Genomic DNA, 11,372 nt, shown 5'->3' with positions numbered 1-11,372 from the left:
TTTGTTAATAACTTCCACAGCTACCCTATTTACTAGTCTCCTTTTTATTCCTTTGAAGTTTCAGCAGAAATCCTAATCTGGATCATCCAGTAGGATTTCTTCCTCTCCATGGAATACATCTGATCCTGAATCATTCCCTTACAAACCAACCAAACCATCTTTACCATCTTTCCCTTCCACTCTCCCAGTTATTTAAAAAAAAAAAAAAAAAAAAAAAAAAAGAAACTGGCTAGAAAAATTAAAAATGACTCAAATAGTCTAAACATTCACCTGAACAGATTACCATAATATGAACACACAAGAGTTGAGTTTAAAACAAAAAAAAAAAAAAACAAAACAAAACCCAAAACTATCATCGCATTCACATAACAATGTGGAATGCAGTTACCTGTAGGTAATACATGTATGGTGGTCTGGGAAGGTCCACTTGTTGGCACACCTGTCTGCTGGAGAGGGTTTGGCTGCAAAGGCTGCAAGGGGCGAGCCAAGGGCTGAGTGGACAAGCTCAATCCTGTCACAGCTGTCTGGCTCTGCTTCTTGGCATCTGCTTTAGAAAAAAAAAAAAAAAAAAGTACAGACAATAGCAAACAGAAATTAGAGTATCACAGTTATTTAAGCCTTTTCCTCCTGTCGTTCACAGATCACCAAAGAACATTTCTTAGCATGATCTTTCTTTCATCTTTTCATTCTCCAAACCCAGTTGTAAAAAATTCAGTCAATTCCCTCGTTTTCATCATCCCAATCTATAATGTTTTATTCTATCATCAGGCAAGTCTGCACATTTCAGCGTAATTTGGAAACCTGAATTTAATGAAACACTGTGGTAAAGTCTTTAAAAGTGTTTCCACTAAAAATCAGTTTAGTGGCTTAAGAGCTTAAAAAAAGAAAAGCTTAAATACTGCTGTACTCAAATTGTTTTTTTAAAAAAGTGATAAAGCTCCTTAAGTAATTCTTGTCTACCTTTGATGCTTACACCCTTTTGTCATTTGCTGACTTTCCTTTGTTCAAGCTCTGTCAGAACCATTTGTTCTTGTTCTTTGAATTTCCATAGTATGTTCTTTAAAAACAGGAATTAGATTATTAAATAGTCTTTAGTAATAACAAAAATGATCTTTCTCAAACTGACAGTGTTGACTACTCAACTTACTGACTGGGAGAAGTGAGAAATACAGCACCTGTAGTTCATTGCGGTAGTTTTTTTTTTTTTTTTCCTACTTCAGTTTATTTGTGATAATATAAAATATTCTTTTGAGTGCAAGTCTGTATGTAAACAGACCTTCTGTTCGCAAGTTTAGCGAAGAAGAATTAAGAAGCTTTTGCCTAGATGTTTCAGCTAGATTACACAGTAACAGTGAGCAGAGAGGACATCAAATACTACAAAATACAAGATATGAAAATAAGTTTTAAAGGACACTCATTCAAAAAAGATTTGCCTTGCTGCGCATGCAGCAGCCACTGATTTAGTGAAACTGCGCACAATATAAACATCTTTTAAAAAAATCAGTATTACATTCTTGAGAAAACGTCATCAGCAATGTATTGAAGAATACACTCAGAAACTGTCAATTAACTATGCTAACTAACCTACAAAGCACTATGAAGAACAGGCTTAATGGCAGAATAGAAAAAACCCTATTGATTAGAATGTCTTTTCTGGCAATTAGAGACTATTTTTATGGTTTCACTGAGCTGTTTCAATAAAACATTGCACTAATCTAAAGCATAGAGAAAAGAGAAAACTTCATATTCTTTAACACCAACGACTAATAGCTTGACATAACAGTTCCCTTCACAAACTGCTATTTATTAAATTAAATACAATTCAAGGCCTCAAAAATAAAATGCAATTTAAATTGCAGACTACATTGTTTTTTTTATAGACTGAATACCTGAGCTACTTCACAGAAGCCATTTGATAGAGATATATTCTTCTAATGAGCAAAATCTATGAAAATGGGAGTGAAAGGAGGCTCATTTTGAAGACAAGAGGTGAGACGTTTCCTGCTCTTTCATCAGCTAGGAGATCTTGTGATTAGTTCAAAGCTCTTTTATTTTACAAGGCTATGAGAGATTTCCCAGGGTTCAGCAAATCATTTGACTCCGAAGAGACCTCTACAGAGATGCATACACCCGTTCACTTTGAGTATTTACATATGCATGCACATTTCAACTGCCATTGAACCAGTGGCCATGGCACTGACCACGATCTACAAAGCCATGACGCTTGCCATGACCTACAAAGACCTGCTCGTGATCCAAACTAGTAAGAATCCAGAATCCAGTACTGCTATAAAAAAAAGTATTAGAAGTTAAAAGGACAGTCTGGGAAAGCGTGAGGTTGTTTTGTTTTTAATCTCAAACAGAAGTAGGTTCATTTGACCCTGGCAAATCAATAATCCAGTTAAGATACCAGTTGCTGGAAACGAGGTCTGGAAAATACAAGGCACAGGAAACAATGAAAGATAACCAATTTGGACTAAACAAACGGAAACAAATAACAAAAAATTATTTAGCTATGTAAATAAAAAGTCAGCCAAGAAAACAGGAAGAGTAGGTATACTGTAAGCACAGGATGAAGACTGAAAGTAATACAGGAACAATTACAATACTGATTGAATATGGTATCATCTTCACTTAAAAAAACAAAACAAAACAAAAAAAGTCGAATGGGAGGAGGCAGGACAACCTGACTTATGAAAATGACCATTAAAATGGAAATCGTCACTACTGGAGGAATAAGCCAAACTCAAATCCAATACATTCAAACTCGAGGAGAGGTTAATTTCCATCTCAGAAAATGGGCCTATGACATTGCAGTCATAACAGTGAGGATTTTTAATCACTGCATTAAACAGAAGTGATATAACGGGATTCCAGAATAGCAAACATAGTACATATACTCATGAATACAAAAAAAAAAAAAGATCTGGAAAACTACAGATTTATCAGATAAACTATTAGGAATTGATTTACTATTGTATGCATTGAACCATTTTTTTCCTCAAAAAGAGGGATGTAAAATAAGATTAGGTGGAACATGATATTATCTAGGACTGTGTATTTTTCTTAGATTACAAGTCCATTTTAGACTGGTGATAGGTAACAGATAAAGCTATTGGTGTTTCAGTATTTTTATGAAAGCATTTTACGCAGTGCACCACATGATTATTAAGTTGGACGGCATGGGGACTGTACAAGTATTGCAAGATGCTCAAAAGATAAACAAGTATATAGACTATTCTTTGATAAAAGGATGACCATAATTTGTGTTGAACAGAAATTAACAACATTGTTTCTCAAGGGTTATGCAATGTTTTCACCAATCATTCTTACTCAGGTAAGAACGTGTGCACTAAATGAACTGGCCAGTTTACTAAACTGGAAGATGCTATCGGCACAATGGAGGACCATAACATCACACAGGAACAAAACTAAGACTTAAGAACTAGAAAATGGGCGATGACAGTAGAAAGTGCAATTTCAGGCTTTTAGGGATTAATACGTACTTCTAGGATCAGCTTGGAAAAAGACGCGTGGGATGGTGAAGATGATCAGAAAAACCTGCATATGTTGTTGATTATGGAATCCTGCTTGTCTGATGATGTGAAGAAGAAAGGAAATGCGATCCTAGACTGTATTGGGTAAGTACTTCCACACTGTGATGATGATAATGCTTCTCTGTATATGAAGCACTATTTGAATACAAACTGCTATATGTAAATAGGATCAGAAATTAGAGGATGTTTCTATGTTTCTGTTTTAAGAGGAATGAGGTTTCAAAATATCAAAAAAAAAAAAAAAAAAAAAAAAAGCCCTTGCAGGACAGCTGTTCTATTTTGTGGGAGGACTGTGTCCAAAACACTGCATCTCTACCACATGCACAGAGGTCCTAGGAACTGTAATGCTACCCCCCTTCTCCCCCCCAAAACAAAAGAAACGTGATATGTGCATCTACCATGACAGAAGACCGAGCCTGATGACAGTCAACACTTCCATGACTCAACACAGAAACTCTGACTTGAGGCATTAAAACAACAAAAAAACAAACAAAAAACCAAAACAACACCACCACAGCACACCAAAATACAGAAAAAAACCCTCACAAAACTCAAAAAAAATTCAGTAGTTCTTACATAACCTGAAGTTTATACGTCTAAATTACACTGCATCTATACTTTGGTGTGTGGTATTATAGATGATAGTTTTAGTTGTTGTTGATCCAAACATAAATTTCATTGGACAAATGAAGGGATGGAGAATAGACTGCACAAGTTTGGTTCCTCTGTTGTACCAGTAGAGATTTAAAAGCAAGTAAATGACAGGCATCTCTCTTTAGACGTGAGCATTTATTTAAATACCTTTTAAACTTAACAGAATCAGGCCTACTTAGTATGCAGGTGACAATTCTCTAAAGAAAATAACTAGGGCCTGAACGTTCTTAGGAACTCCATAGGTGTCACTCTACTATTTGAATTTGTATCAAACTAATATTCCAGCATACTGCAAGAAGCACCTTAAGGCTGGAGAGACTTTCAGTCCGGGGGGGGGGGGGGGGGGGGGGTTGGCTGTATAATAAAAAATCTGTAACAAAATAAAACTTGATGCACATTGGCTGAAAATAAGGTTCAGTTGAAAAAAAAAAAAAATTCAGTCAAAGGTATGCACATGCTCATGCAAAACAATCTGAAGTGCACCTCTCCTCCATTTAACCTGGTTGGAAAGGATCTCTGGTGGTCATGTAGCCCAGCCTCCCGCTGCGGTGGGCCTGTCCCTAAGACTAAATCAGATGAGCTGTGGTTTTGTGTAGCTGAAATTTGAAAACTTTCCAGAACGGAGATTCCATAACCCCTCTATGTAACCTGCTCCAGTGCTACACTACCTTCCCATCATGATTTCTTTTTCCCCCCTCAAGCTCAACCTAAACCTCCCAAACTGTAATTCATGACCATTGTGCCTTGATGTATCGTGTGGCACTGGCTGAGCAGAGTTCTGCTCCACTATTTTTACAACCACTCTTCAAGTTGTTGTAGGCTATCATAACCCTTTAACGTGCTCTTTGACAGACTAAACAAGTCAACATACGTCAACCTCTTCTCACAGGTCACGTATTCTAGACCTCAACTATTCTGACAGCCACGTACTGGGCCATCTCCAGTTCCACTGCATTTTGAAGTGGGGGAGATGGAGTCAGAACTGGACACAGTATTTCAGGTGCAGTCTCACTAGCATCAATAAGGGGATATTAACTTACGTTTCAGTGAGAACACACTGTCAACTCACATTTGACTCAGTGTCCACCATATGCCCCCTGTTAATGAAGTGCCAGAGTAGCAGCTATCTGAATTACATCATGCTTCCCCAATACTTGTGTACCATATTAATTCCCTTTGGTGGCAACATACTGTTTCTGCTTCATTGAAGAAAATGCTAATGCATCCTAGTATGATTTTCTATATTTGGGTAGTAAAAATATAGAGCAAGTCAAGATATTTTAGAACATATGTGTAGAGTTTGAATACACTAGATAAGATACAGTTACAGAGGTTGCCCAGAGTAATCTATTAAGCTTCTTGGTGGCTACGTTTTAGAAGACAAATAGCAAAGTCCATTTAGAGACATGCAGAATTAAAATTTTAACTAAAATAGGAAAAAACCAAGTTAAGATAACAGTGCAATACATAGTCTTATGCACAGACTTTATGCACAGTCTTTGAAGTAGTATTATAATTCTTTGCTAATCCAATGCAAATTATAATCAATAAACCCCTCCACAGTTATGCAAGACGGTTATAAAAGAATGCATTCTTTTAAAAGATGAACTATATCCACATTGCCAAAGGACTTAAGAGCACCACTAGACTTACTCTAATCTTGGCATACAGTCCCAAAACAAAGAGAACAGAAAACTACAGCACATTTGCTATTTAAACTTTTGCATACATAGTTTTTCAGTTCAACAAAGGATTAGGACCTGAAACATTATAATGCCTAAATATTAACTGTATGAGGAAGTGTATGTCATTAGTAAGCAGAAAGATGAATTTCATGTGAAAGGAGTTTCAAAAATATAATGCAAGAATTCAAAGAGTTCAGATTATACCATGAGCTCAACAGATTCAAATAGACAGCAACAATGCTTAAAATAAGGGAAACTTAACAACTTAAAGCTGTGTTTCACAGTGAGTACAATCCCTTTTATTTAATGCATATCAGAATTCTTTAATAATGGATACCTTTAAATAACAGTCTTTAACTGAAACACCAAAGGATAAAATACATTAGGCAGAAACTTAAGTTTATTCTTTTGTATCATTCAAGGGAATGAAAAAAATACTTGCAGCTCAATTACCCCTATGGCTAGCAGAATCTTTTTTTGCTTACCTTGAGAAGAGCCATCATCTTCATCATCCAGTGTAAGATCAATGACACCTCCTGAATCACTTCCCGCGACCTTCCCGCTCTGAAAGACAAAACTCCTTCATTTTGCAAAAGCAAATCCAGGGGATACGTGAGGAAAAGGGTGTGCATTGAACACTGAAGTAAGAGAGGTCTCACAATTGAAGCATTTATTAAGAAAGAACTGATGACATGTACAGGAAGAGGAAATTTCAGACAAATTTCCCAGGACTTCAAAAACAAGCAATAACGACTTGAGTGCAATATGAAGTATTAAAACATCTTTTAACTTTGTAAGGAATAAGAAAGCAGTGACCAGCTGTTAAATATTGTTATTTTACAGGTAAATAAATGACAATTTGGTATTTCATAATAACTTTCAAACAGGACTCTTAATATTATTACAATTAATATGAGGATTGTAATCTGTGCTTTCTTCCATAGTAGTACAATCTTTGGAGAGTACAGTCACCAGGACAATGCATTACTTATCTTGAAACAGGTCAGCTAATATGCCTGTAATGAAACTGTCTTCACAACAACAACAAAAAAAAGAGGGAAAGCTACTTTGGAACCCATATATTTACAAAATATGCCATCAAAAACCATTTAGAAAACTCCAGCTGCATCCAGCTTTTAAAGTAATTTCATTACTGTATTTTTATCAAAAAAACATAATGTTCAATTACTCTATAGATGAAGCCATTTGGAATCATTTCTTTAAAGAAAATAAAAAGATCTTTTAAGCCTTTATGAAGGCTAATTGTTACAAAAACTTAGAAGATCATCAGACAGGATTTATCCTCTGGATCAATGGCTGTTCCTCAGCTGTTCACACTGGAGGGATCAGCAACTTATTCCTTTAGGTAATAGGAAAAAAAATTGAGGAGGGGGAAGTCCCGTATGTTTTCTATGTATTTTGCAGAAAAGATCTTTAATTATACAAATTTCTGGTTCCTTAAACTTGCTGCAAAACTGAAGGACTGCTGGTTTTGTGGAAGAGATGATCATTTACTGTTGGACTGAACTACTGTTGATTCATGAACTACAGTAACTACCAGGTTCCTTGGAACAGACAAAGGGTCAGAAAAGGGGCATAACTGTCAAAATCACTGAACAATTACAATCGAAAAAAAATATAAAAACGAACAGCCACACATGGCCAGTACAAACATAAACATTATAAACGCTTTGAAAAACTAGAGGTGTTTCAGTGCTGTCAGATGGGGACCGACGCAAAGAGCTCAAACACTGGGCTTGTTTCCCCTATGAACTCTCTGTTAAGTAAAAGCAAGCCTTTAGAGAGATCCTGAAGACAATTCTCACACAAGCAAGTTTTTGGGGAGACAGAAAAGAGGTACCATGTGATTATTAAGCACAAATGAAAGCTATCTCCAAATGATAAGTTCACTGAGTTTGGAGTGCCTGACATGAATACCTCTTCGTTATGCATTTAGATTACAACACAATTTGCCTTAAGGTCTGTTGCTGCCACTGATGACATTTTGCTAATAGCCTATATGACAAAATTTGAGGCAGGAGTATCTAACTACTTGTGTTTAAAAGCAAGAAAAGAGATCTCTTTAGGCCTCTATCTTTGCTACCCATATACACAAATCTTACAGATTTATTATTTTATCATGGAATTCTTTTGCTTCTATTTCAAAGACTTTCCAGCTTCAGTTTTCTGAGTATGATGAGCTAATTTACCCACTTGACGCTTAAGATAAAAGGAACATTCAAATAATCAATGATTACTTGATTAGCACAGAGTCAAGAAGAATTTCATTCCAACTTGATAATCTTCCCGTCAGCAACGTATATTTTGAACTGCAACTCTCTCTGCCAGGAGAAAGTCGACTGAAAAATGGAGGGGGAAATTTATGAACAATTGGGGGAAGAAAAACGTTAACACTAAGCTATTCAATTCCCCCACTAGGAAATTTACCAGTCTGAAAGTAACTTTCAATTCTTTTCCACAAGACAATCTAAATCCCCAGAAAAATATTTTGTATGAGAACCAGCTGTTCTGGAGCCCTACCTAACCATGCCAGTTGAGAAATTCTATGAATTTCCAACTCAGTAAGTATTATTGCATGCAATTTGGATTTTGGGGTGTCTGGAAGGCCATAACCTTAACTAGTTAAACAGGGAACTCTTAAAGGAAGAATCCAATCAGCCAACGATGTCCCAGGTCTGTACTTTTCAGGGAAAAAGACCTTCTTTGCATTAGCCATGCTCAAGAGGAAACATCCATAAGCAGTTATGTTCTTTCCATAACTTACACAAGAAATAAAAGATCTGCAGATCAGAGTTTTGAGTGTTGTTCTGTGGTATGTCCCCCAGTTCTTGTTCCAGGGCATGCAGTCCAGCTACTCCAAGAGAAAGGTATGTTCCATACATTGCACCCCGAAGTCCTGACTCCCAAACTTCCCCATCTAGATTTCCCTGCTTCCCTTACCATGCCTCTTTGTATAATGAAACCTTGGGGCACAGGAAAATTTTAAGGAAATCCGAAACACTGAGAATGCTATATATTATGTCTCCTACCTAAAATAAGCAGGGGACCATGGTGCAGTCAGGGACCAGGCCTAAAGGGCAATTTTCCTCACAGAACAGACTGCTAATTATGTCCGCCATAAAGGCCAGGATTTTGACTTTTCAGAGCAAACTACCTGAAGTTAAGGTAAGGTAAGGATTCTATCCTCTGCAGCAATGGCACACAATTTTCAGGTTCTTGCAAAAGTCTCAAACACTGTAGAGTAAGAGATTTGGGAAGAACCAGGACTCAGAGATCAGAAACTACATCACGCTACCTTCTCATGGGGAAATTAAACCTCCATGATCTGATAGAGAAGCTTTACCACATTAATCCCAAACATTTCCTGAATAGTTAAGATCTACAAATGGAACTATTTGGAATCATCCCTGCCATAAGCAGGTAATAGTTTTCAGAACATCCTCTGCCCAACTACTCATGAAAATAAGAACTCTGCTTCAAGCTTTGAGTACCACGATTATAAGGATTTTACTTTTTGGAATCCTCTCAGGGAAGTGTTTGTTGCTACAATGACCTGTGAAAACTCCAGTTTACAACAAAACTATGGTTGTGGAAAGGCTACAGAGAAACAAGTTCTAAAGCTTCTGCAAATAGAACGGAATGTGACTTGGAAAAGGAGACAGTCATGATATAGATCATAAGAGGAGATTCAGACATGCTGCTCTGAGTGGAATTGGAAACCAGCTTAAGAGAGTTTGTAACCCTGATGAAGGGAAAGGGAACGGAAAGCATAACATCAGATTTCCAGTCACGAATGAACAACCTTCACAGTAACGTCAAAAATCAAAATAAGAGAATGAGTCTTTGGGCTCCTCATACTAGATTTCAGCAAGCAACTGGGCAGAAACTGATAGCACAGAAAAGCAAAGTCAATGTATCCTGGCCTACTATCAATTTTTGGCTTGCTCCAAACGCAGGAGATCAAGAACCTGAACCTGCTTCAGTTGACCCCAGCACAAGAGCAAGACGATGCAATCATAACACCCTTTCAAATCATCACAGTCACAAAGGTGAAACAATTGAAACTACTTCATGAGAATCCAAAGCACGTGCCTAGTGTTTCATTTCATGAACTGTCTAGCGAGTCTGAAGAGCAAAAAGATTCAGTGGCCTAGAACATCAAGTAAGCTGGAACAGAAACAAAATGATCAAAGTAATACGAAGAGAGTTCTACCTAATTAAGGAGCACAGTGTTTAATTACAAACAAACTGTTCATCGTTTGTCAGAACCAGAGCATCAGTCTCCAAACAGACCAGAAGTTGCGCTGACTCAACAGAAATCTGATGGATTACAACAACAGCCGGGTAGCTTGTAGTAACCAGAGAGAAAAAAGTTTATTTGAGATTTAAAATAAATGTAGACTGCAAAACTCACTCCCCTTCCCATCCTTCTCAACAGCTTGTGTGTGTTAACACACATATGCCTTTAAACTCCAACTGGGGGGGGGGGGGGGGCGAAAATGCTGTCATTCACACGGCTATTTTGGATCCATTTTATCCTTAGCTGATGAGGTAACTCTGTACATCAGGAAGCAGTGACAGCAAATTGAATCATCTAGTTCCTGTCACAAAGGCACTTAAGTGATTTTCATATTTTAAAACAAAAGTAGAAAGTAATTGCTAACTGGCATTTAGGTCCACTTAAAACTTGAATTTGTATTTTCTGCAGAAAATCTGCATCAAAAGCATTTTTTCCATTTAGATTTGACAGCTTTTTTATGCTTATTTCTGTAGCAATCTTTCTGTAGTGAATAAAAAAAAGAACTCATTAAAAAAAGTAAATATTTTCATTTAAAGCATATTCCGCCAACAATATGCATAATATTATTGAGAAAGCCTTAAGAAAACCTGCTTTGAAATGTTGCATATTTTTAGAGATAAATGTGGAAAAAAACCTACAGTGAGACAGCAAAAAAAAAAAAAAAAAAAGCAATAAATCATCTTTTCCTGGCTTCTTAATACAGTCAGTGAACTTTCATTTGCAATTAAGTGTTTCACATCAGAATGATGCATACTGTAACAACAACTTTCACACTCAAGTCTAATGTGGATCCAAGCCAAGAAGGTTCATGCAAACTGGAGTTTAATGGGAAAAAGACCTGTAAGCAAAACACAAGGTGAGATGGGGGAAGAGGACAGTAAGGTACGATTAAGAACAGAATCATAAAGGTGAAGAAAGGAGGCAAAAGGAAGAAGGGGGAGGAGGACAGAAGAGAATTAAGCTGAGCACGCACTACTCCAAATACAGAAGGGCTGTTTAAGTGTTCTGTAATGCTACTCCACTATTTTCATTGCGCATTTTCTCTGAAACACATAGCCAGTGAGAAGGAATCTTGCATTTACAAGCTAGGTCTGTTTTGAAAAGTGAGTTAACTGAAGAAAACCTAGTCAAATCCCGCTCCCAACCCCGCGGGCT

The 11,372-nt window shown here is 36.9% G+C and overlaps 1 protein-coding gene across 15 annotated transcripts in view; it reads right to left on the bottom strand.

Annotated features, from left to right (window-relative positions):
- ATF7IP (activating transcription factor 7 interacting protein) overlaps positions 1-11,372 on the bottom strand; it is a 109,746-nt gene that overhangs the window by 9,537 nt on the left and 88,837 nt on the right. For 8 of the 15 annotated variants that reach the window (XM_068940108.1, XM_068940157.1, XM_068940112.1 and 5 more), the window contains exons 11-12: positions 6,382-6,460; positions 389-544 (exon numbers count right to left, since the gene is read on the bottom strand). In XM_068940108.1, coding sequence (XP_068796209.1) covers positions 389-544; positions 6,382-6,460 — 235 coding nt within the window. Of the gene's footprint in view, positions 1-388; positions 548-6,381; positions 6,461-11,372 lie in introns of all 15 variants that reach the window. The other 7 variants (XM_068940065.1, XM_068940144.1, XM_068940073.1 and 4 more) reach the window with 1 other exon arrangement.

This window comes from Struthio camelus, chromosome 1 (assembly GCF_040807025.1).
Source record: "Struthio camelus isolate bStrCam1 chromosome 1, bStrCam1.hap1, whole genome shotgun sequence".
In the NCBI taxonomy this organism is placed as follows: domain Eukaryota; kingdom Metazoa; phylum Chordata; class Aves; order Struthioniformes; family Struthionidae; genus Struthio; species Struthio camelus.
This window is presented reverse-complemented; position numbering and strand designations above follow the sequence as displayed.